The sequence below is a fragment of the Stenella coeruleoalba genome (assembly GCF_951394435.1).
Source record: "Stenella coeruleoalba genome assembly, chromosome: 1".
In the NCBI taxonomy this organism is placed as follows: Eukaryota; Metazoa; Chordata; class Mammalia; order Artiodactyla; family Delphinidae; genus Stenella; species Stenella coeruleoalba.
Window position 1 is genome coordinate 18,889,135 of NC_137169.1, and position 27,310 is coordinate 18,916,444.

General features: G+C 40.7%; 1 protein-coding gene across 1 annotated transcript in view; it reads left to right on the forward strand.

Moving 5' to 3' along the window:
• Nucleotides 1–538: 538 nt before the first annotated feature.
• RCAN3 (RCAN family member 3) overlaps nt 539–27,310 on the forward strand; it is a 32,615-nt gene continuing 5,843 nt past the window's right edge. Inside the window, exons 1-4 of the mRNA XM_079901223.1 lie at nt 539–807; nt 8,084–8,338; nt 24,998–25,171; nt 26,259–26,430. Coding sequence (XP_079757349.1) covers nt 8,144–8,338; nt 24,998–25,171; nt 26,259–26,430 — 541 coding nt within the window. The 5' untranslated portion in view covers nt 539–807; nt 8,084–8,143. The remainder of the gene's footprint in view (nt 808–8,083; nt 8,339–24,997; nt 25,172–26,258; nt 26,431–27,310) is intronic.

Here is a 27,310-nt window from a genome sequence, read left to right on the forward strand (position 1 = left end):
TAGCTCAACCACCTAACTTGCTGTCTCGCCTTGGGGAATTAAGCACATGGAAGCCCTCTTCATCTATAAAAGGAGGATAATAATGTTCGGTTCGCTGGTTGTGAGGTTAAACGAGGTAAATCCTGCAAAGCACACGTTGCAGTGTACATAGTAACTAGCCCTCAGTAAATGTTCATTATATTCCTACTAACTATTCTTGCCACCGACTGAATGGGACCAAGCAAGAAAAGGAGATAAGCCATTTCTGGTCACGGTGCAAGCCCAGAAGATCGCCAAAGGTTCCGCCGTCGGGGGCACCTAAAGCCCCCTCCCCAGCTAGACCGCCCAAGCCCCTCACCTGCGCGGAACAAGAAAACCCGGATGCAGGTCAAGTGCGAGAGCGCAGCCAGGCTCCCGCCCCGGCCCCAAGGCCGCTCGCGAAGGGCGGGGCCGCTTCCTGCCGGCTACTGGTCCCCGCGCGCCCCCGCCGGGCGGTCTACACCGGGCGCCTGCGCCGCGCGAGCTCGCCGGAGGTGGGGGGAGGGGGGGCGGAGCCGCGCGGGACCGGGCGCGCGCGCGCGCGCGACGCCGACGGCCTCGCTCTACAGGACGGGGCTCGCGCCCAGGCGGAGGCGGCCGCTCCCGCGGACGTCGAGGGCGTGGCGGCTAGGCTCTGGGCAGCGGGCACCTAGCAGACTGTACCCCGGCGATCGCCCGCCGCGTCTCCCCAAGTGCGGCCCCTCGCGGCGCCCCGTCTCCCGCGTAGCCCGTCTGGCCGTCCCGGCCTCTCCTTGCCTGCCTGCCTGCCTGCGGCGGCCACGCGAGCAGGTGAGTCTCCCCTTCGCAGGGTGGGGCCGCCTCTCCGAGCAGGCTCTGCCCCCGGCTCTCGGTAGGATGGGGGGCACTGGGTGTGGCAAGTTAAAAAAAGAAACGGTCCACAGGTGCCGGGAGGGGTGGGCGCTCCTGTGCCCGAGACCCCAGAGACGCTGCGCCTTTGCCTTCCGGGTCCAGCCCCTCTGGCGTCCAGGCTCTTCTCTGACAGCTCTGGGGTCGTGTCTTGGAAAACAAAACCAAGAAAAATGTTCTCTCTCCCAACAGCTGTTTGACTTTTTGAAAAGCTGACAGAGCCAGCGTGCTCCTGAAGGCAGAAGGGTGCAGTCCAGGGGCGACCAGAAGTTGGAAGCCCCTCCTTTTTTCTTGCTCTCCTTCCTCCGTGATGCGCGGGTAACGATCGCATTACCTATTCGATAACTTCTTGAAACTTGTCTGTCTGCTTCCATCTGCTGCCTGGACCAATAGAGCAGTAGTGGTCCGTTTTCAGGTTGCTTCGTCCCAGCTTCCGTGCAAAATCTGATCATCTCCTTCAGGGATTAGGAGTCTAGTGCAGGGAGCAGTTCAGATCCGTGTTGCAGATACAAACTAGGATTATTTAAAGTGATGGTTTAGTGCAGTGCTCAAAGCCAGAAGTATTTGCTCCTTCTTGTTGAAAGTTACCTAGCACACCACATTTATTCGAACTTTTAATAGAAGTCTCTGTATTTCATAGAAGTCTCAGATGTACAATTTCATAAGCGATTGACTTATTTGTATCTGTGATTACATAGGATTTAAAGTGATTAATTTTAAGACTGTTTCATTAGCTCTGATTCAAAATACTAAATTATAAAAACACATAGACTGAGACTCAGAATACAGATGTTTGTGTATCAGCTAAGTGCGTGCTTTTTGGTGGGGATATTATATTGGTTTTCTAGAAATGGATTTTTGATGCGGGAAGACAGTGAAAGGCCTGAAAACTCAGAGCCCCTTCTTTAGCCACGCTGTCAGCTTTATGTTTTATCAGGTTGGCAAAACTTTTCTTTCTTAGCGTGGGAAGAGATTTCAGTGCTTTTCAGGAAAACAAGATTTGTCCCACTATTGAATTGTAACATCTGTAAAACTTTTAAACGTGTTCATGTTAAGGATTACAAATGAGTACAAATTTTGTATGGTACTAGAGGATATGTTGGTTGAAAGACTTAGGCAAAACATCATGAAAAATAGTGTGATTTGGAAATCTATTAGGCTGAAACCTGTGAAATAATGGGAGGTCTAAAGTTCAATACCGTTTGTTATTTAGACCCAAAGAGCTACAGAAGGTGGAGGTCAGACAGTGGATCTCCACTTTTTTCCTAGAATGTAGAGGTTATAGTGAGAGGAAATGAATTACATACAGCGAAACGAATAGCATCAGTCTTTACATCTCTACTTCAATTATTCTTTAAAACCTGTTATTTTCATTTGTTCTGACAAACGTGAAAAGAGGTCATTGAAACATACAAAATTCAAAAATCTAATTTTCATCTTTACTGTTGCACCATTTTTTTTTTCATACCACAGCTACTAAAAAGTAGTAAGATTCTACCTAAAAGTAGTGAGTGGGGAGGAAGTGGGAGATAGAGGCTTGCAGGATAGCTATTCAGAACCCCCACATTGACAATCCAGAGGGTTTTTTTTAAAAAAGGAATTTAGTCTAAATTTATAATTTAGACGTTTTTAAAAGGTATTTAGTAGTTCAACAGCATCTGTGAGTATTTTCCTCATTTTATATTGAGAGGACAAATGTAATACAAAAAGCCAAGTGACTGTTCCAAGGTTATTCAGCAGGGCACTTGTAGAACTGGAAATGGGGTATTTTGTTTGCTTCCAGTATTGATCAATAGCATTTTGAGCACATCAAAACGTAATAAAGTGCATCTAGCTAAGGTATTTTAAATATGCACCAAGTTGAGAAGCATACTATTTTGAAAAATTATTCTTTTTTTAATCCTGGAGGAGGAGGAGGAATTTACCTTTTCCTGATCAGAATTTAAAATGCAGAGTCAAATCCATGTGCTTGACATTTTCCCCTGATGGATTACTTCTGTCACTAGGCTTGTAGCAGAGCAGAGGGTCATGCTACTTGGAGTTTTCCACTCATGTGATATTTCCATGAAGAAACAATTTGCCAGAAGCCAGCCACAGCTACCGTTGTGCTGCAGATGATGCTAAACCCTGATTAGCACAGACCTTGGCTTACAAAAGCTAGTGGATATCGGTTCAGCCCTTTCCAATCAATATTTCCCTGAGTTAGTAAACTGAGGGACAGGTTAGCCTTGTAGGAGTTGCAGTGAGGCAGAGTTAGCAACAACTCCAGTAATATCAGCATAGAGGCTGTATACTTCTGTAAATTTTTTTCTTTTCCTTAATAAAACCAAACAACTTAAGTACCGGCTGAGTTACCTTGTAAGATGATTTCTTTACAGATGTGCTAGGATTGTCTTTTCCACTGGTTGACTCTGATCATACCTCTCTGTTCAAATCTGGCTGCATTTATGATGTCAGAAAATTGTGAAATAGTTGATGATGTTGACTTAAGCTATATCCAAAAAAATCTCATGGCAGGCCTTTAGCAAGAGAACCGTCATATGAAGGACAACATCTCTAATACTGTGTGCACTGAATTACAACATAAAATTCTTTGAGGCCCATAAAAAGTGCACCATGGCCTTTTCTCAGTTAGCTCTCTGGGGGTTTTTTTAGTTTTTTTTTTTTTTTGCGGTACGCGGGCCTCTCACTGTTGTGGCCTCTCCCGTTGCGGAGCACAGGCTCCGGGCGCGCAGGCTCAGCGGCCATGGCTCACGGGCCCAGCCGCTCCGCGGCATGTGGGATCCTCTCGGACCGGGGCACGAACCCACATCTCCTGCATCGGCAGGCGGACTCTCAAACACTGTGCCACCAGGGAAGCCCAGCTGTCTGTTTTTAAATCTTTAAATGATTTCATACTGGAGCTATATTACTACTACCAGTGGTTGCTCTGGAGCTGATTTTATTGATCTGCAACTGAACAGTTTTCTTGAAATGATACAAAGTATTAGTTTTATTTTTTTAGTTTTATTTTTGTATCCTTTTTGTTGCTTGGAATTAGATCATTTGGGTGTGCATTTTTCTCATTTTGTTATTTTAATATAAATTCCACCGAAGGTTCTGATATTATTGGGGTCCTTTCGACCCAACAATACATTGACATAGATTGTGCCTATGTAAAAATAATTAGTTATCAACCACCAACTATATGCAAAGCATTATTCTGAGCACGCAGCATGTATTCTCTCATTTAATACTTCTAACATCGTTATTGGATAAGAATTATTATTATCACCCCCATTTTATAGTTGAGGAAATAGAAAGGGAGGCAAAGTAATTTACCTAACATAGAATACAGGGGACAGAGTTTAAATCTAGAGGAGTCTGATTATGGAGCCTGAATCTTTCTGAGATATATTTAAATATTGTTCAAACTTGTTTGCAGTTACTATGGTATTTCATTAATCCATCCTTTTAAGCTGTATCAAATATACACTACTGTATAAGTGAAGAAAATATAGCAATACTATAAAGATTATTGAAATATCTTGGGACAAAAGGCAAATAATTTAACAATAATGTAAAAAAATTGAAGGGAAAATACCTATAAAGATATTATAGGGGATAACTGACAAAATGTGAAAATCGACTCTGATTTAGATAAAAATATTATATCAATGTTAAAGTACTTGGTTTTGATAATTGAACTGTAGGTTGTATAAGAAAATGATCTTATTCTTATACACTGAAGTATTTGGGAGTAAAGGGGGCATACCCTATCTTGGTCTCAACGGTTTGGGGAAAAATGTATATGTATTAAAATGAGGGAATGATTTTTAAAATAGGCAAAAATGTAAGTAATTGTATACAGAAAAAGGGTACACAGGAATTCCTTATACTATTCTTACAACTTTTCTGTTTGACATTATATCAAAAGAAAAAGTTGCCCCAAAATGAAGGTAGAAAACAGGAAATGAAGGTGTAACATTCTAAGAATTTTTTTTTTTAAGTCAGGTGAAGGATTGTTTCTTGTGCTCTGATTTTCTTTTTTTTAGAGGTTGGAGGAAGGAACTTGAGACAAACAGAAAATCTTATCAAAAATAGCTTGACTTTCTCAAATTTCAAAATCTAGCCATTCAAAGCTCCCTAACACTCCAGCCAGGCCAGGTGTTTTCGTCACCTGTTTTTTTTTTTTTTGCGGTACATGGGCCTCTCACTGTTGTGGCCTCTCCCGTTGCGGAGGACAGGCTCCGGACATGCAGGCTCAGCGGCCATGGCTCACGGGCCCAGCCGCTCCGCGGCATGTGGGATCCTCCTGGACCGGGGCACGAACCTGTGTCTCCTGCATCGGCAGGCGGACTCTCAACCACTGCGCCACCAGGGAAGCCCCTCACCTCTTTTTAATGGGGAGGGGGAGGATAAAGACATTAGTGTCTCAGAGATAAGAGGTAAAGACAGCCCACTTTTAGTGATACTGAAAGTTAAATTAGGTTGGTTATATCATTTCCCTGCCTAAAACCTTCAATGCCATGCTAATATTGACTAATTTTTATGTCAGAACTCTGTAACCCTACTTTCAAGGCAGCCTGGCCCAAACCTACCTTTCTCACTTTGTTTCGTGCCATCCGCACCAAACCTGGTCCACTCTGGCCACACCAGATCTCATGGTCTTGTGCCTGCTCCTCTTTCTGTCTTCCTGCCTTTGTCCGTGAACTGTTGGCTTCGCCTGGAATGCACCCCATTCTCTTCCTGCAGAAATTCTGTTCATCTTTTAAGTCTAACTATAACCTCCGTTGGGGAAGCTGTCTCTAATCTAATGCAGAATTAAATTTTCCTTTGTCTGTGCTGCCGTATCAGAGGGGTAAACACAATACTACCTGCTTGCGTTCAGTAATCCTTATTAAGCATATACTCTGAGCTAGAAACTGTGCCAGGGACTGGGAATTCAAAGGTACTCAAGCTCTGGTAGCTTAGGAGTGATTTGTAAACAAATAATCAAGTACATAACAGAGAAATGAACAAAGCTACGGACTCTACCTGACAATTTAGGCTTAAAGAAAAGATTACAATGAAAGTCACAGTGAGATGCCATTTTCCCCCCCAGCACGCCCCTGTCCAGATCAGAGATTTCCAGCACAGTCATCTACTTAAAGGAATAAGTTTTAAACAGTTGTAGTACCAGATAGGTATATTCAAAGGAAAGCTAAAAATACAAGTCTAGAACTCAGGAGAGAGAGGTGGAGTTCAGTGTGCACAGGCAGGAAAGACCTGGGGGCAGATGAGAATCTTTCGGGATCCTGTAGGTTTTCAACGCATCATCGCCTCCAATGCCCAAGATTCTGCTCTTGCTTCCCCCTCAATTTTGGTGACATCTTTCCCCGCTTAAGAATTATTGAAGCGAGAGACTGTATTGATATACATGTGTTGTGTGTGTCAACCACGGGGAAGCAAGAAACAAAGTTGAGAAACACTGGTGGTGGAGTAGTTAAAATCCTTGGGCCTCGATAAAACCACCCAGGAAGAGTAAGATGAAGAAGAGGATGGGGTTGAAACCTCGAAGAGACGTTGTAAAGGGTGAGTAGGGAAAGAGGAGCCAGTGACAAGGGCAGCTGGGGAGGAAGGAGAGCCGGGAAAGACGGAGCCCGGGGAGGGCAGGGGCACAGAGACGTCCCAGAAGGAATGGGTGGGCGGCGGTCCCGAGCTGCAGAGACAGGCAGAGGCCTGGGATTAGGACACCACGAAGAGGCTGTTGCTGTCCAATGGGGGCAGTTTTAGCTGGAAGAGGGTGGCAGGAGTCCTGCAGTCCTGAATTCAGGAGTGACTGGAGTTGAGGAGACTCCTCTTTCCAGGAAGCTGGTAGGAAAGGGGAAGCAGAGACAGAGGGAGGTAGATGGAGGGGCAGGCCGACTCCAAATGGAAGGTTTTCTTTTTTCAAGATTGGGCCGGAGTGGGGGTGGGGAATCTTGAAGAGGTATGTTTGCTGAAGAAGAGGAATGAATGGGTGGAGACGGAGAAATTAAAAGTATAGGAGCCAGTTAATGGAACAAGGTCCTTTGGGGGTATTATTGAAGAGAAGAAATTCTTGCTTTGGTGGGATCTCCTTGAGGATAGGAACCATGTTTTATTCATCTCATAGCTCGCTGTACTTGGCATGCAGTAGACACTCGGAAAATGTTTCTGAAAACAAGTAAAGATTTTACTTTTTAGAATTAGTCTTTCCTGATTGATGCAGTGGAATAACGGGGGGAAAAAAATCACTATTTTTTCGCATAATTAACATTCTGTACTGTTTTCTATATAAGCAATATATTTGCAACTTCGTGTTCTTTGAAATAAAAGAGAAAATCACGAAGGGAATATTGAGGTAGTAATAATCATGCTCACTTAATTTTTCTGTGCCTGAAGTATTACTTAAATTCCAGCATTTTGAAATGTGTTATGTTCAAGGCACTCTGCTTGGTGGATGTGGAGTGCAGTTCATCAGAAGAGACAAAAATGCACGTAAACAGTCCTATAAGACAGACTCTGCTCATTATTTAACAGTGGGACACTATCAGCTCCATGCTTTGGGGTTAAAATTATTGATTTTTAAGCATTCAGAGAAAGGACATTTTTAAAATTGTCTTCTATGTCAGATTTTGCCCGTTGTAAATATTACTGATATTAGCAAAGACCAACTTTGTATAGAACTTTCGGTTCTGTGTCACTTAGTTCTTCGAGAGTGTATTCAAAAAGAACAAATTGTTTAAAAAAAAGGTAAAGTCAGCTTATTGCAGACCATATTTTAGGGTGCAGATGGTGAGTGAATCAGTGTGGGTTTTGTTCTGCTCTGCCAATTTCAGTGTTGCAGACCTAAATCCCAAACAAATATGCAAAGGCAGTTCTGGTTCACGTTTTCCTTCCTACTGCTTGTAAACTGGTGTACATGTTGATAGTATCTCATTTTGTATTATACCCCCAGCTCCATTTCAGTAGAAAACTTGCAGCCTTTTTTTCGTAATATGTCGTTGCCAGTGAAATATATTACATAAAGTATGCTAAGCAAATCCAATTAGTATGTATAGAATTCATTTATGAGGACTGTAATGAGGTTATTTAAACTTTGAGTGATCTTTCCTGAATAAAATTGCTTCATTTGATGAGTCGCTGTCTTGAGAATTAATTGGAGCGTTATTGGGCCTTCAAAGTCTTATCTCTGTTGTTTTCTTTTTTTTAACAGTAGATGCCTGGTAGACATCTTAGAACTTTAAGAACGGAAAAGACCTGCTTTTAGGGGATAATGCTGAGGGACACTATGAAATCTTGGAATGACAGCCAGTCAGATCTCTGTAGCAGTGACCAAGAAGAGGAAGAAGAGATGATTTTTGGTGAAAATGAAGATGATTTGGAAGAAATGATGGATTTAAGTGATCTGCCTACCTCACTTTTTGCTTGCAGTGTCCATGAAGCTGTGTTTGAGGTGCCAGAGCAGAAGGTAGGCATGTACCCTGCCTTTCCCTGCCTTTGATAGTGTGTTAAATGTGTGCGGGTTCGGGGAAACAGCATGTCGCTGCCCGTTTGCAAAGGTTATTACTGGTCCGTGACAAGTAGAGAAGTGTGCACCAAACTTTAGACATTGCTCGGGCATTTTTATTATGCTTTATGAGACTATCAGTCTGCAACAGATAGGAAATATTTAAAATCCAGTCCTTCCCCACAGACATTTTGAGAAGTACTGGTTTCTAGTTAACTCTGAATCAAGTCCTATTAAGTTCATCCATTTATTCATGCAGTCATTCATTTTTGGAGCCTGTGGTTAAAGAGAAGCTAAGTGATTTTTAGCCTGGCTTCCTATTACTTGGGAGCTAATTCACAAAAGAAGGAATTATTTTAAGCCTTTTTCTAGGGCTAATTACATAATTAGGACTATTTATGATTTCATTTTAACAGAGTTGTTAGTATTTCTTGTTTTACTTTCTACAACCTGGCCAGGGCAAAATGATTGAGTTTAGTTTTTTAAAAGGTTACTCTTCTTTAGTTCATTCATTATTTAACTGGAAAAAGAGATTGTATGTGCGCTTTTGGTTCCGTCGTGACCTCACAAAAGCTTGTGGGTCTTAGTCATACAAAAGTAAAATATTTCTGCCACTGGTATGAATTTTGCATGTTCTAAGACTTCGTTTAAAAATCCTATCACGATCCTTTTAATTTGCTATCTATGCCCTCTAAGTATTTTCCTTCCAGTGACTCTCATGGAGCAGAACTTGATACAGTTTGACTCAGTACATACTTGAGTTCTCCAGTGTGTAAGGCGCTGTACCAGTTGCTTCAGGGAATTTAAACAGCTTCTGCCACAGAGAGTTTACAGTCCTGCAGTGGAGATGATCAGTAATTTGATGTAAGATAGAATACTCGTGCCTTTAGAGACACTTGAAAGTACTGAGGTAACAGAGGAGTAGGATCACAGCAAGCTGGAATAAAAGAGCTTACGGGGAGACGCATTGCAGAGGAGCTGTGTGAGTTGGGTAGGAGTTTAGCAGGGAAGGGAAAGGCAGTTCCAGCCAGAGGGAACAGAATGAGCAAAAGAGCTGAATCAGGAGAGGGTGGACCGCTTACGGCAGGGAGTAGTGAGCAGTTCTGTGTGGCTGGCGCTGAGGTGAGATGTAGCCAACGTCAAGAGCAGTTGGGCTGGAAAGGTGAGTGTGAGGCATCCTGCAGACTCAAGGAGCTTGCCCTTCTGTGGTCAGTAGCCTCTGAGCAAAGGAGTGGCAGTCAGAATTACACATTGGGAAGGTCAGCCACAACCTGTAAAGGGCAGAGCAGTGGCAGGAGAGCCAAAAGCAGGGCCCGTTGGGGTGCGCTTGTGGAAACCAGCCTAGAGGTACAGGAGACCTGGAAGGGGAGAGGGAGAGGGTGGCAGCCACCAGGTTTTTACCGTTTGGGTTTGTTCACATTTACAAATGCTATTTTCTTTCCCAAGTTCAGTCACAGTGTAGACATTTTGAAATCATTCTTCCTAGTTTTCTCATACGTTTTAAGAGCTCTAAATTTTCATGTAATAAATAATTACATTGACTTTGTTGTTTGCTGTTGTGAGAAACCACATGTATTACTAGTTTATCTTAAAATTCGTAAGAATTTTTCAAGAAACCTCACAATCTTATCTGTCCCAAGTTTTTCATTTTTTACTATAGCCTAGGGGTTTGTTTAACTTGCCGAAGTGATGAATTCTGGTTGGTTTTCAATTTTAAAACCATTTGACGTTGTATCTAACCTAAATTTATATTGGAAATCATATCACCAGAAATTCTAGCAGCAGTTCAGTGGACTTCACATTACATACAGTTCACATTACAACTCATAGTAAATTTTATATAAAAACCTTCATGATAATATCTGAAGCTGCAGAATATAAAATGTTTATATAATAAAATTATATATGGATCATTAATTGGATATAAAGTGTAAGGAGAATCAAATGTTTTCTTTATAGTTTGCTTCTCACTATCAGTGTCTTATTTTGCTTTAGTTTCTTCTGGAATAACCTGTCTGTGCAGGTCATCCACATACGTGCAAAAAACAAAGCAAAACAAAAACCACTTCTGATGGATTATGGACAAAATCATTCTGATTGCAATTAAATGTTTTATTTTCAAAAGAATTTTAGTTTTTTCTCCAGGTTTGAAAAGGCGTTTGTCTTGATAATTTTATAATTGTTGGAATGCGCTTCTACCCTCTTCTGAATGGTGGACTGAGTAACACAGGGGCCATTGTCATGTGAAGGGGAATCTTCATTTTAGATCGCTGGATTTGGGCTCTACATTTTCATCAGTTTTTCTTGAAAATTGCATGAGGTGGGGGAGGAAAAGTAAAGAATATAGGAAACTGTAAGAAAAATAAACCGAGGAAAAGGCTTATCTCGTCATTTCTGTTTCTGCAGCAGCACGGTTGCTAGTTTTTATACATGTGCTCAGCTAATCAGCGGCTCCATCTGGAGCACTGCAGGTTTAGTACCTAATTTTTCTGTAACAGATTGGAATTTGTTCCGTGTGATTTTATTAACTTGACATTTTTAACCCCAATTTTCCCTTTCTTAAAATAAGGAAAAATTGAGCAGCCTTCTGGTTTGAACATGAGAGGTCTTCAAAATGCAATTTAGATTTTTATGATGGGAGAAACTGGAGTGATTCTCCTTTCTGATTTAGGTCTGAGTATCTGAGGGGACTCAGTAAATGTTGATGCGAAGCAGCGTTCCGATAGGACTGACTTTATAAAGAAATGCATGTGGCTATTGGATTAGTCTCTTCGCAAAGCACTACCCTTTGCTCATGAAACTGTTTCCACTGACCTACTCACCATACGACATTTGATTTATTTTTCTAATGACGATGGTTGGGGTATATTAAGACATCTCTACTTGCTCTCCTGGTCCTGCTTTTTGATCAGTGACACTTAGCATCTAATACAGTTCCCAGTACGGGGCAACACCTGTTAAATGTTTGTTGAATGAATGGATTATGTAAGATATTTGTGGAGGATTAGTGATACAGAGCTGTGGTAGAGAAACAGACTTATAAGCTGAGTGAGGTTAAGTAGTATGTAGAAGATTTAATCTGAAATTGTGATTTCAGATACACTGGCGCAAATTCTTCTGTGGTCTGTATAATCATATTCATAATATAATCTTTCTGTCGAGCATTTGGTTTCTATACCCTCCATTTAAAGAATAGAAAATATTACTTAAGAAAAATAAATGATATCTGGAAGTTAACTGAAATACCCTGAGTCTCTGGTTTTTAGACCTAATCAATTGTTGAGTGTTCTAATACAACCTTCAATCCAGGAGAAATGAATCTTTTGAGGAAAGTGATGTGTTTTAAACTTGAGAATTGAAAAAGGGGATTCAAAGGAAGAATGTTAAAGTGAACTGTATTTTTAACAGTGCCTGGAACATAATATGGTTTCAGTAAATATTTGTTCAATTGAATCTGTAGTGCCATTCTGGCCAAGAATTAGTAAAAATTTAATTAACTTCAAGGCTAGATTAAACACTAGAGAATCATAGAAGTTTAGAGCTGGAAGAAATCCTAGCCAAGTCTCATACAGTAGTTTCAGAGTAACAGAGTAATTGAGCTTGCTTTAGAACCCATTTTTCAGTTGTACACTGAAAACTACAAAACATTGCTGAAGGAAATTAAAGACAACACAAATAAATGGAAAGATATTCATATCCGTGGACTGGAATACGTAATATTGTTAAGATGTCAGTACTGCCTAAAACAGTCTATGGATTTGGTGCAATCCCTATCAAAATCCCTAAGATGTTTCCTGCAGAAATGGAAAAACTCATCCTAAAATTCATAGACTCTCAAGAGACCCCCAAATAACCAAAACAATTTTGAAAAAGAACAACGTTGGAGGACTCACACTTGCTGATTTTAAAACTTAATACAAAGCTGTAGTAATCAGAGCAGTGTGGTGCTTACTTGTCAATTATATCTCAATTTAAAAAAAACAGTATGGTACTAGTATAAAGATAGACATATTAACCAATTGAATAGAACAGAGAGTCCAGAAATGAATCCTTGCATATATGGTCAAATGATTTTCAGCAAGGATACCAAGACCATTCAACGGGGAAAGGACAGTCTTTTCAACAAATAATGCTGGGAAAACTGGATATCCACATGCAAAAGAATGAGGTTGGACCCTTACCTTATACCATATACAAAAATTAATTCCAAATAGATCAAAGACCTAAATGTAAGAGCTAAAACTGTAAACTCTTAGAAGGAAACATAGAGGGAAAGCTTCTTGACATTGGATTTGGCATTAATTTCTCAGATAGGACACCAAAAGCACAGACAACAATAGAAAAAGTAGATAAATTGGACTTTATCAGAATTTAAAACGTGTGCAGAGAATATTTTCAAATCGTATATCTGATAAGGGATTAATCCCCAGAATATATAAAGAACTCCTAAAATTCAACAACAAAAACCAAATGGGGTATATACAACTAATTGAAAAATGGGCAGAAGATTTGAATAGACATTTCTCCAAAGGTGTATAAATGGCCAATAAGTACATGAAAAGATGCTCAACATCATGAATAATTAGGGAAATACAAATCAAATTCACAATGAGATACTACACACCCATTATTGACAAGGATATGGAGAAATTGGAACCTTTTGTGCATTGCTGGCGGGAACATAAAATGGTGTGACTGCTGTGGAAAATGGTATGGCAGCTCTTCAAAGAATTAAACATAGAATTACCATATGATCCAATGATTTTGCTTCTGGGTATATACACAAAAGAAAGCAGGGACTCCAACAGATATTTGTACACCAATGTTCACAGCAGTATTATTCACAATAGGCAAAAAGTGGAAACAACTCAAATGTCTATCAACGGATAAGTTAATAAACAAAATGCAGTGTATACATACAATGGACTATTATCCAGACTTAAAAACGAATGAAATTCTGATGCTGTGGATGAACCTTGAAAGACATTATGCTAAGTGAAATAAGCCAGACAGACACAAGAGGATAAATATCGTATGATTCTACTTATATGAGACAGAATGTAGAATGGTGGTTGCCATGGGCTGTGAGAAGTGGGGAATTGGGAGTTACAGCTTAATGGCTACAGAGTTTCAATTTGGGATGATGAGAAGTTCGGGAGATGGATAGTGGTTATGTACAGCAGTGTGAATATACTTAATGCCATTGAATTGTACACTTAAAAATGGTTAAAATGGTAAATTTTGCGTTTTGTATATTTTACCACAAAAAAAATGCAACCTCCCCTTTTTCTTGACTTTATCATTCTTTGTAATGTGCTTTTATACATATATAATATATATATAATATGTACATATGTGTGTGTACTACATACGTATATATGTATGGGCACCTCTTTTGCATGCTTTCGGCCCACGTTTTCACTCCAGCTGTTGTGAGCGTACTCACCTGTGTGCAGGTGTAATGTGCAGGTGTAACCCCACAGCAGCTGGCCTCCGTGGCACTGTGGATATCTTACTCTTTGTCCCAGTGTTTCTCTGCTGACTGTGCACAGATGCTCGTCCGTATTGATGCAGGTGCAGACGTAGCAGTGTGAGGGAGTTAATTAACATCTCACAGGGCAATCCTAGACCAGTGGGGGGCTGAAGCCAGTGAATACGTCCCTTCTCCTCTACTCTCCAGCCACCAGTTCCTTGGATTCTGGTTCCTCAGAGTGCTCCTAGCAGGATCAAGCCCCAGTTGCTCACAGAGGTGACCAGCTTGGTAACACAACCTGGACAGAAGGAGGACGGGCTTTCCCTTCTTCCCTGTTCCCACCTTGTCACATGAGGTCACTTCCCAAAACAAGCTCCTTGTGTGTGCCCTTGCCTCGGCCTCTGCTTTCACAAGGAGCCCAGGCAAGACACAGGTGAATAACTTACAAGTTTGGTTATTCCTCCTGTGTAAAGGCACTGTCTCAGGCTCTCAAAAAAGGGGCAATTTTTAGCTTGTGCAGAAAGGATAAAGACTAATATAAAGAAAAACCACGTGCCCACCCAATTTAGCAAATAAAATTTTACTAATAAATTGAACTCCTTTTGTCTTCTCCCAGAGATAAGCGTTGTCCTGAACTCCATGTTTATCATTTCCCATGCAATTTTAACTTTTTATTAAGTTTAACCGTATGAAATTGGTGTTATCTGTAGGCCAAAATGGTCAAATACAGGTTTCCCCCTTTCTCCAAAAGTAGAGTGTTTCTACAAAACCTTTTGTAAGCTGAAACGGTATAAAATGAAGAAGCAATTCCTTAGGACACATCTTACCAAAGGATGCACAGAATAAATCAAGGTAGAGCACAGATGCTCACAGACACAGTTCAAAGCTAAGGTGGCTTGAGATGCTGAGATGCTAAGGATAGTTCCCCGGGACGGAGCTTGGTGGTGCCACTCTCACCGCTTGTGGTGTGCACTGCCTCTATAACAGCTGCTGCAAAACAGATGCTGAGTGCGATTTTCGCCTTTTTTTTGTAAAAGGGAAACATCCTCTTTGGATTTCTTTCAGTTAGTGAAAACAGGTACTAATGTAGGTCTTTTGTAAAAGCAAAGCAGCATAAAGCAAACTTTCAAAAAGTGGTGGATACCTGTATTGGCGTTTCTTCTGGTTCAGCCTAATACTGTGTGTATGTATGTATACTATTTTTAAATTTTGCTCTATTTTCAGTTGACAAGATTGTCTATTTAGAAAGGAATCTACATAAAAACTCTTAGAACTAATAAGTGAGTTTAAGAAGGTTGTAGGATACAGGGTCAATATACAGTATCAACTACATGTCTCTATACTAGCAGTAAACATTTGGAAATTGAAACTTAAAAAACACTGCAGTAGCACCATGAAATACTTAAAGATAAATCCAACAAAATATGTGTAGGATCTGTATGCTGAAAACTATAACACTAATGGAATACATAGAATTTTACATAATTTAAAATTTTCTATAAATGGCATAATTATATGTTTTTTCTCCATGTTATATTTGTAAGATTTTTTTTTAAATACCATGCCTCTCTCTTTTGACCTGCAAAGTTTTGTGGTTTTTTAAATTAATTAATTAATTAATTTTTGGCTGTATTGGGTCTTCGTTGCCACGCACGGGCTGTCTCTAGCTGTGGTGAGCAGGGGCTACTCTTCGTTGCAGTACACGGGCTTCTCAATGCGGTGGCTTCTCTTGTTGCGGAGCACGGGCTCTAGGCGCGCGGGCTTCAGTAGTTGTGGCTCGCGAGCTCTAGAGCGCAGGCTCAGTAGTTGTGGCGCACGGGCTTAGTTGCTCCACGGCATGTAGGATCTTCCCAGACCAGGGATCAAACCATGTCCCCTGCATTGGCAGGAGGATTCTTAACCACTGCGCCACCAGAGAAGTCCCTTATATTTGTAAGATTAATCCATGTTGAGATATGTGTTCAGTGTCGCTTGCTGTATACTGTCCTGTTTTACCAATATGCCATTCTTTATTTACCCATTCTAATGTTGGACCTTTAGGTTATTTTTGAGATGTTGTTATTGCAACAGTGATGTTGTAAATGTTCTGTGTGTGTCCTGTATATGTGAGGGTGAGGGTGGGGGGTCTCCTCGGGGTATATAAGCAGGAATGATGTTGCTGGCTTGTCAGGTTGCGTATTTTCACCATCTTAGTGGAAACTGTCAGATAGTCTCTAAAGTTGTACCGGTTTGCATTCCTACCAGCCGTGTAGAAGAGTTCCCATTGTTCCATAGCATCACCAATACTTTATATTTTCAGAATTGAAAGTTTTTGCCAGTCTGGTAGTTAACATTTTTATTCCTTTTTAACACACTTTTGCATAAACTGTAGATGAATGCTTCTCAAATTTATCGCTTAGTGAAGGACCAGGTTTTTCCTCCAAACTGTCACAGATTTGTAAAATGCAATAAGAATGTCACAGCAGTGTAAACTTGCTAAAATGTTCCTAGACCCTTTCTCTCAATTTCTATACCAAACCTTGTTGTGGACCAGTAGCGAAGTTCATGGACTAGTGCTCGGTCCTCAGACCACCGCATCGTATATATAACATTTAGGAAATTACAAATATAAGATTTTGAAATGAAGAAGCTATCTTCAGTTATCTTCAATTATATTTGTAGCTTCCATTGTAAATACTTTGTCTCAAAAACAAGAGTTAAAAAGGGTCTTAGATCATTTAGTTAGGTATCCTAATTATCGGCCATATTAAGAGATCACTGAATAGTCAGGTTAGCTGTCATGTTCTTAGAGACAATTGGTTTACAGATTCCACATTCGATCTTGGTTTGTGTATTCAGTAAGTGTTTATTGAGCATTGTGCCAGCCACAGTTAAAGTTCTGGGGAGACAGTGGTGAACACAGTGACTCTCCAGCCCTGATGGAACATTAAGGAGATAAATATATTTACAGTGCAAACAAGTGAATCAGAAGTTCAGATAATAACAAGTATTGCTGTGAAGAAAATAAAATAGTGGAGGGGTAGAGAGTGACTTGATGGGTGACAGTTTTTTTTGTTTTTTTTTTTAAATTTTATTTATTTATTTATTTACTTATTTATTTATGGCTGTGTTGGGTCATCGTTTCTGTGCGTGGGCTTTCTCTAGTTGCGGCGAGCGGGGGCCACTCTTCATCGCGGTGCGCGGGCCTCTCACTGTCGCGGCCTCTCGTTGCAGAGCACAAGCTCCAGACGCGCAGGCTCAGTAGTTGTGGCTCACGGGCCTAGTTGCTCCGCGGCATGTGGGATCTTCCCAGATCAGGGCTCGAACCCGTGTCCCCCGCATTGGCAGGCAGATTCTCAACCACTGCGCCACCAGGGAAGCCCTGGGTGACAGTTTTTAACTAGAGTGGTTGGGGAAGGCCTGTCTGAAGAAGTGACGTTTGAAGTCACCGAATAATGAGAAAGAACCAGTATAATATTTAATACTTCCTATAATTTAATTGAGATATATCCTAACATAATTTTTTGAATATTTATATATTTAGGCTGCTCTGGGTCTTAGTTGCAGCACACGGGATCTTTGTTGCAGCATGCGGGCTTCTTAGTTGCGGCATGTGGACTTCTTAGTTGCGGCATGAGGGATCTAGTTCCCCAACCAGGGATCAAACCTGGGACCCCTGCATTAGCAGTACAGAGTTTTACCCACTGGACCACCAGGGAAGTCCCCTAACATAATTTAAATAACTTTTCTCTCATGTGTCTATATAGTTGAAATGCCTTATAATTTTTTTTTTATCTTTCTCAAAACAAATACTGCATTGAAGCTTTTTTTCCCCAGTAATCTCAATTTCAGTTGGAAAAGATCTGCCGGTCCCCAAATCAAGGTAGGATTTAAGGTCCTTGGGTTCTAAGAAACATCTAGATTACCCATGTGTATGTGTTCCTAATCTCTCCAAAGCAGGGTGCTCCCATGGGGGAGGGTGGGATAATTCAGGAGTGAGCGAGCTCGGAATAGGCACGTGTGTCACCTCTATACTGCCTGTCACAGAGCCCAGCTTTTGAGCCTTGCTGTGCATTAAATATGTGATGAATAAAAAACTGGGAAGATTATCTACAAGGTCAGGGTACCAGCACTCGCCAGCGTTTATGTTGAGCCCTCCTAAATTAATTTCAGTAACCATGTCTTTTCTGTTTGTTTTATTTTCTTATCTGATTTACATTTCTATTTTTATAAGTTTTATAGGGCATATTATATTGGAATAGCACAACATGTCCATAATATGTGTGTATATGGGTATGTGTGTATGTATATAAATTTAAAAGTAGATAAATAAATAAAGTATATTGGCAGTGCGTATTGAAATACTTTTACTGGTTTGGGTGTACAAAGGACTTTTTTCCCCAAACCATTTTAAGAGTAAGTTGCCAGCAATGGTGGCCATCACCCACAATTTTTTAATTTGTATTTGCTACAAACAAGGGCATTCTAAGAGAAAAAACAAAATTCAGGAAATCAACACTGATACATTACATTGTTCTAATTCTCCGACCCTACTCAAATTTGCGGTGGTTCCAGTAATGTCCTTTATAACAACAACAACATCAAAAATCCAGTCCCTTATCACGCAGTGCATTCAGTTGTCAGGTCTCTTTAGTCTCTTTCAGTCTGAGACAATTCCTAGTCCTCCCTGCCTTTCAGGATGCTCACCCTCTAGGAGACTGCAGGCTGGTCGTTTTGTAGCCCGTCTCTCAGTTTGGGTTTGGCTGAAAACTGTTTCTTCAGGGTCAGTCAGGTTGTGCACCTTTGGCAGGACCATCCCAGAAGCGATGCTGTCCTCTTCTCACATCCATCTTTAATTTGTCCTGTTACCGATGAAATTCACTTTGAGCCGTTGATTAAGACAGTGTCTCCCAGGTTTCTGCACTGTCGAGTTATTCTTTTTTTCCTTGTAATTAATAAGTACTTTGTGGGAGTTACTATGAAAGTAAATATCCTGTATCCCCGTCAAGTTTTAAACATATTTACTCATATCAGCAAGATTCGTGATTTCCTATTTCATTCATTGGTTATAACCTGTTACTGTCACGATTTTATGCTCACTTTCGTCCCAGGTTTGGCCAGCACTTGCCCCTTCCAGGTGGTCTCTGTGTCTTTTTGACATGTGCCCATCACTCTTTGGGTACCTCTTTAAACTTTCTAACATAACAAACTATTCCAGAAATATCTTGTACTCTCCCTGCCCCAGCGCTGGAATCAGCCATTCCTCTGAGGAGCCCTGATTCCTTTCAATGGAGAACAGTCATATTTAGGAACCGAGATAGGAGTTAGCTGTGTGCCGGGTGCTCTTGGAGTCTCACTGTTCCTAGGCCTCTGGCACAGAGATGGGAACTATGTGCAAATGAACATATTTGCATACATACCTGTGTTTACACGTATACTTCCAGCTCCAGTCCAACACTAAAGAGTTGTTTCTAGTTTTCTTCCTTTTCAAATCTGTAACTCCTTTCTCTGACAGAGAGATAACTAGCTTCCATTATCTTATTATAGTTACTTATTCAATCACTTCTTCTGTATCACCTTAAATTAAATCACCACCCAACCCCTTTCCCATGTGGACACCCACCTGTGTTCCAACACCCCGTGTCAGGTCCCACCCTGCACCCAGACCCACCACAGGAAAGTCCCCTTCACCCCACCTGGGCTCTGATACTCCCGTGGGTGCCCTCCTTACCCTGCTCAGGATCCCGTGTCCTGTGCTGGCCTCCTACAGACATATCCCTACCCACTTGGGCTCCGAGCTCCAGGCTGGATTGCCTTCCTGAGCAGGTCCCCTCCTCGGCCTTCTCGCGCCATCAGCCTGCCCCTTTGCTGGATACCTTCCCTCTTGCCCTGCTCTGGGCAGTCTTCCTGCATGGACATCCACCTCACCCCACTGAGCTTCAGCACCCTGTGTTGGGCTACCCCTATGTGGGCACACTGTCCTCATCCTTGTTGGGCTCCCGCACCCCATGCTGGGCCTGCCTCCCTCCCTGGTGTCTGCCCCCCTTAACCCACCTGTATCTGACACCCTGCTCCAGGCTCCCCATCAGCATGGGCACCCCAACCTTACTTGGCTACACCTGAAGGCTTCTGAACCGAATGTTCAGGAAGAGGAAGGATGCCTTATTCTTTTTAAAGGAACAAATAATACACTTCCTTCTCAGACTTGTTTCTGACATTCTTTCAAGTTTACATGTCTTTGGAAAGATGGGTCCCTAACTTGAAAAATCACCTTCATTCTCTAATGTCCATGAAGAAAACACCACCGGAAAGGAAATGAACGTCTACCCTGGAATAAATCACACAATCAATATTGTTCCTTGTTTTAGCCTCAATATCTAAGATAGTACCTGGCCTTATTGAATGAGTGAGTGGATGAACAGTGAGAAAGAATTTATCAAGACATGTACACACAAAGATCTAGATGGAGACCAAAGAACTGGAACAGAGCTCAAGTTACTGCCAATCCTTAAGCACACGGACAAGCCCGAGAATGAAATGTTTCTTGGTCTTTGTACGTAACTGACCTTGACGAAGAGGAATCGTGTCTTGCTCCTCCACATTTTCATGCATACTGTGATAGCTTCATGTCAGCCGTTTCCATTTGTTTTAAGTGGCTTTTCATTCTGTGCAAGCTTGGCGCCGTGAATACATACATAGTAAGCACCTCCAAGGCCATCACCAAACAGTTGACTTTATGAAATAGAAAACAAAACAAAAAGACAAAATTAATAAGGAAGATTAAAAGCCACTGGCATGGAAATAGTGTATTTTTTCTGTATGTACAATTCAATTTATCGCTACAATAAAAAACAAAAAAACCCTGCTATCCTCTCCCTCAGTTCAAGTCAAAGTTCATAGCAGAGTAATGCAGAGTCCTCAGTGTCATAACAGAGAAGCAGTGTCCTCTGCTTCAAGGGGTCAGGGTCATAGGTCAAGTTCAGAAGAATCCTGGGAAGATGGACACTGATTCTGTTAATTAGTGGTTCACTGTATCACCCACTGCAACCGAGACTCCTGGGAGGGCATGTCTCCTAGGTGACTGCTCCATCAGCTCGATGCATCTGAATTACACTAAAGGACTGTCAGGAAGGGCAGGTTTTAATTTTCCACTGGCGACCTCTGTGGTACCTGCTATCTAGTTCACCCTGTCATCGCTGTGTATTTACCTCCTTCCTGGGGAATCCACATCACACAGTAGAACAGCTATTTATGTGACCACAGAATGGCAAATGGATTATTGCCACAGCTCTACCTATTTCTGTTAATAATAGTGATAATACTCCCTATGTATTGTTCTAAGACCTTTAAATGGTCTCTCTTTCTATCACCAATAACCCAATGAAGTGAGTACTTTTACTATCCTCAGTTAATGGATAAGGAAACTGTAGGCACAGCAAAAGTGAGTAACTCGCCCAAGGTCACACAGATGTGTAATGGAGCCAGGAGTTAAACACAGACAGCCAAGCTCCAGAGTTCTGTGCTCAGAAGATAAGTGGCTGGTAGAAGCCATAAGACCTTGCTGAAGTGATCTGTCCAGGCTGTGAATTCCTCCTTAGGTCTTCCTTTTGTGGTCTCATGTTTGAAGAAGTGAAGAGTCTCTGTTACTGGATGCAAAAAGGAGTGTTTTACCCATGCTAAAGGCCAGTGAGCAGAGAGCCTCAGGAATGGATGGTGTGTACTCATGTCCCCCTTGCAAATGCAGAGGTGGGTTTTGTACTTGTTCATCAAAGCCAGTGCTCGGTCACTGAAGTCACAGGAAAGATACCACCATGTGGACGACATTGTCCCTGACTGGGGGCCATCGGACCATCTACAGGCAGTTCTCTCTACTCCAATAGAAGCCTGGGGCTGGATGTGAAGTTCAAGCTGAACCTGAACTTCCCTGAAACTTATTTGAAATTTAAGAAACATCTAAACAATTCATGAGACAAGGAAGAATCATAATGGAAATTAGACTGAAGTATTTAGAATCAAATGATAGTGAAAATAATATATATTAAAACTTGTGGGGACAGCTAAAAGAATACTTAGAAATGTATATTTTTAAAATGCTTATATTAAAAATGAGAAAAGTTGAAAAACTAATGGAGTAAGCATCCATCTTAAGGTGATAGGAAAAAAACTCAAAGAAAAGAATAAAGAGCAGGAATTAATGAAAAGTGAATAAACATACATGGAGAGAGCCAACAGTGTCAGAAAGGTGATTCCCCAAGGAGAAAGAATTCTCTCTCTCCACTTATATGGGTCTTTAATTTCTTTCAACTATGTCTTATAGTTTTCAGTGCACAGGGGAAAGGATAATCATTTCAACAATGGGTGCTGGAACAAAGGGATAGCCGTATGGGATAAAAAATGAACTTTGACCCTTGTCTCACATACAAAAATTAACTTGAGGTGGATCATAGACCTAAACGTAAGAACTAAGCTATAAAACGTCTACAAGAAAGCATAGGAAAAAATCCTAGTGACCTTGGGTACGGCTGAGATTTCCTAAATATGACACAAAAAGCACAAAGGTTTTTTGTGGGGTTTTTTAAGTTATTTATTGTCTTTATTTTTTATACTTACGTGCGTTTATACTTGATACAGTTCTTTTTTTTTAACATCTTTATTGGAGTATAATTGCTTTACCATCGTGTGTTAGTTTCTGCTTCATAACAAAGTGAATCAGCTATACATATACATATATCCCCATATCTCTTCCCTCTAGCGTCTCCCTCCCTCCCATCCTCCCTATCCCATCCCTCTAGTTGGTCACAAAGCACCGAGCTGATCTCCCTGAAAAAGCACAAAGGTTTTTTTTAAGTCAACACACGGAGTCAACACTTCATCCAAAAACAAAACAAAAAAAAAACTTGCTTTTCAAAAGATACTCTTTCAAAATGAAAAAGGAAAGCAAGGACAATATTTGAAAGGGCTTCTATATAGAATACATAAAAGAACTCTTACAACTTAATAAGAAGGATAGCCCAAGTTAAAAGTGGGAAAAGATTTGAATAGACACTTGACCCAAGAAATTATAGAGATGGCAAATAAACTTAGGAAAAGATACTCAGTATCAGTAGTCATTAGGGAAGTGTGAATTAAAACTACAGTGAGATAATACTGTATCCCAGTACAATGGCTGAAGTTAAGAAGACTGACCATACCAAACAGTGAGAATGTGGAGCAGCTAGAACTCTTATACACTGTTGGTGTAAATGTAAAATGGTACAATCACTTTGAAAATCAGTTTCTGAAAAGTTGATCATATACTTGTCATACAATTCAGCCATTCTACTCTTAGGTATTTACCCAAAAGAAATAAAATCATGTATCGACCCAAAATGTGTACATGAATGTTCATAGCAGCCTAATACCTAATAGTTCAAAACTAGAAACAGCCCAAATGTCCATCAGCGGGTACATGGGTAAACATCCTTACAGTGGAATTCTACTTGACAATAAGAAGGACCACAAAAGAGAACCCAGTAATATGAATCTCAAAATGATTATGCTCAGGGAAGAAACCTGGACCTCCCCACACACAGACCAAAAGTACATTTATACAAAATGCTAAAAAATACAATCTAATCTAGAGTGATAGAAAAAGAGATGGTGGTTACTGGGGTGAGGGGGGGCACCTCATACACATCTGTTTTATTTTAAGTAAGGACTTAAACATGAAAGGTAAAACCATAAAACTTAGAGAAGACGATCGGGGAGAACATCATTGTGATCTCAGAGTGCAGAAGGATTTCTCAAGACACAACACAAAAGGAAAAAGTGGATACATTTAGTTATGTTCAAATTTTAATATTTATGGTACCTATAATTGACAAAGAATTAGTATCTCTATAGAACTCCCATGACTCAATAAAAAAAGACAACCCAATAGAAAAATGGACAAAAGATATGAACAGATACCTCACAGTAAGAGGAGCCCCAAATGGCCAATAAACATGAAACGAGGTTCAACCTCTTTATTATTCAGAGAAACGTGAATTATAACCAAAATTAGAGCCCATTTCATATTCCCTACTTCACATTGATAAAAATTTAAAGGTCTTTATAAAATGTTGGCATAGATATGATGCAACCAGAACACACATTCACTCTTAGAGAGTAAACTGATATAAGCTCTTTGGAAAACTATTTGGCAACATCTACTAAAGTTAAAGATGTGCCAGTGCTAAGGCCCAGGGATTGCACTTCAGAGAAACTCATGCATATGGTACCAAGAATGTTCATAGCAGCACTGTAGTAGCAAAATCTGGAGGCAGTCCAGATTCCAGCAGCACTAGAGGAATTGTGGTATGGCTCTACAATGGAATACTATACAGTCATGAAAAGGATAGCTCACAGTTACACGCAGCAACAAGGAAGAATCTTAGGAACAAAAAGCAAGTTACAGGGCTTCCCTGGTGACACAGTGGTTGAAAGTCTGCCTGCCGATGCAGAGGACACGGGTTTGTGCCCCGGTCCGGGAAGATCCCACATGCCGTGGAGCGGCTGGGCCCGTGAGCCATCACTGCTGAGCCTGCGCGTCCGGAGCCTGTGCTCCACAACGGGAGAGGCCACAACAGTGAGAGGCCCACATACCGGAAAAAAAAAAAAAAAAAAAAAAAGCAAGTTACAGAGGAATATGTGCAAAATGATGCAATATTTAGGGATCCATATAAATGTTGTAAAACTATAAAGAAAAGCAAGGGAAAGATAAGCACAAAATTCCAGAAAATGGTTACTTTGAAGCAGGAAAGGAATAGGATGGGGGTAGAAACTCTGACACACTGTGGACTTCAAAATGATAGTAATGTTTTTGTTCTATAATTGGGAATGTTTTTTTGATTTTTATACCTTACGTTTATTTTATAATACTTTACATATGATTTTATAATATGAATCTACACTATATTTAATAAGGTTATTTTTAGAATAAGTGCAAACTGCAGAATTTAGCATATGACTAACAGGATACCTGTTCTTGTATACCTACAAGAAAAAAATGCTTTTTTGGGGAAAAAGGCAAATTATAATGAGTTCTATCCCATTAATTATGTTTAATGACTTAAATTTCCTCTTGGTAAAGGTTTGTCGTTTCTCCCCCTGCCCCCATTCTCTCTGCCTGGCTGCCCCTCAATTTGTAGGAGAGATTTGAAGCGCTTTTCACCATCTATGATGACCAAGTTACGTTTCAGCTGTTTAAAAGCTTTAGAAGAGTCCGAATAAATTTCAGCAAACCTGAAGCAGCAGCGCGGGCTCGAATAGAACTCCACGAGACAGACTTCAATGGGAAGAAGCTGAAGCTGTATTTCGCACAGGTACTTCATGGTGCAGAGGGCAGTGTTCTCTAAACTTGTTTTCCTCCATCCAGAAATACTGTCAGTTCTCCACTTTCTCTATTATTATGCCAGAGGTCTTTGATATGAACAATCGCCAAGGAGAAAAATATGTTTTCCTTTATTTTACAGATATATACATTTATTTATTAAGCATATTTGCCGCCCTAACTTTGTTTTGCTTAAACATGAAAAGAGTTTCAACCTCTTTTTTATTCAGTTTAAGGAATTCATTTTTCTGGCAGCTTTTCTCAACTGGGGTTGAGAAGGTTAAGCCCTAACACCTTAAGGCCAGTGAATTAACTTTTCTCCTGTGCATCTAGAATGGCACTCATGCTGGGACATCCTTGGAAGAAGTGAGAAAGAAGTCTCTGGAATCATTTCCGTGTGCTGTGATTCAGATGAGGCACCCCTTTGAAAATGGCTCCCAGCCCAAGGGGTGAGCAGGGAGGAGGCACGGCACATACAGAAAGACTGTTTTAGACTTTGGAATTGAAAAGGATCCTGTGGGTTGCCAAGAATTGGCTATGCTTATTATTCTAATCCTACATTGATAGGACTCTGAGAAGCCAATTTCTTCTCGGAAGAGTTAGTGAAATAAAGGCATTAGATGATGTGTTAAGGGCACTGTTTTATTTTCAACACAGAATTTTTTCCCTTGGTCTTAGCTTTCAAAATAAAAAAAAAAAATTAAGGGGTTTGTCATCTCATACTCCAAATGAAACCCATGTTTGGACTTCTCTTGGTGGAATTGATGGAGATGGTATAACCTAATCTCTTCTAAAACTGGGATTCAGTGCTTAGTACCATTCATTGTTCATTCATCTCTCCACCAATTTATTTTTCTATTCAACTAATCTTTATTGAGCACATAATGCTCTGTGCTGTGCACTGAGTGTTCAGTGGTGAACCAGACAGGCACAGACCCTGACCCAGCCACTGGGAGATGTACTGTTAAAGAGAAATTTTTAATTTTTAAAAATTTTCTCCCAAGAGATGTTACAGTTAATGTAAAGATGAAACTGAACAAAATAGTCCAGTCAAATTTTGAACATCTTCCTCCCTGCAGGTACAGATGTCCAGCGAAACACAGGACAAATCGTATTTACTGCCCCCCCAGCCGGTCAAACAGTTCCTCATCTCCCCTCCTGCGTCGCCTCCAGTGGGGTGGAAGCAGGGGGAAGACGCGATGCCTGTTATAAATTATGATTTACTCTGTGCTGTTTCCAAATTGGGACCAGGTAACAAACTTCTGTCTCTCCTGTTTTTTTTCCCAAGAAACTTTGGTATTAAAGACTGTATTCAGCAATTTGTGTTCTAGCCAAGTAGTAACAGCATGATCAGCATGGAGGATAAAACCTGGGTTCAAATTCTAGCATTTGCTAACTTTGTGAACTTGAGCAAGTTACTTAGCTTCAATTTTCTGAGCCTCTGTTTTCTCCTCTAAAATCCAAAATAGGGATCATAATAGCTACCTTTCAACGTGGTTATAAGGATTACATGATATATATGTAATAATTAATCTAACTGCGGTTTTTACCGCTATAAATTCTAGTATATAACAGGTCGTTAGTGAATATTAGTTGCCATCAGAATAGACAGACGTCACGTTGACTAGTATATCAGGGAACTGGTGGTGATACCATGTCATCCCTTCCAGACTCTTCTCCTGTATTTATTTTTCATTTCTTCTTTTCCTTCTCTTTTATTTCTCTCTCTCTCTCATCCCTTTAAAATAATATAAGAAATCTGTGGCGTTGTTGTTCATACAAGTTGTCCACCTAAAATAATGTTATGTCTTTTATAGGGGATACAAAAGGCATTTTGAGGGGAAGTGGCTAGTTGTTGTTTTTAGACATCAGAGCTGTATCTTGGATCTCTGAGGTCCTATAGTAACGAGATTGCTGATGCTGCCCGGAACCTTACAGGTGTCTACCAAGGGAAAACCAGAAACCATTATGAAATTAAGCAGATGTACTTGTGTTATTCATAAACAGTAATTAGCGCTTACATTTTAATCCCCAAGACCTCAGTACTCCGTACTAGCTAATGTCTTAAAATGCCAAAACTCTTTAAGAACCTTAAAGCATCAGTTCTCTAATGCCAAGACAAGATGAAGTT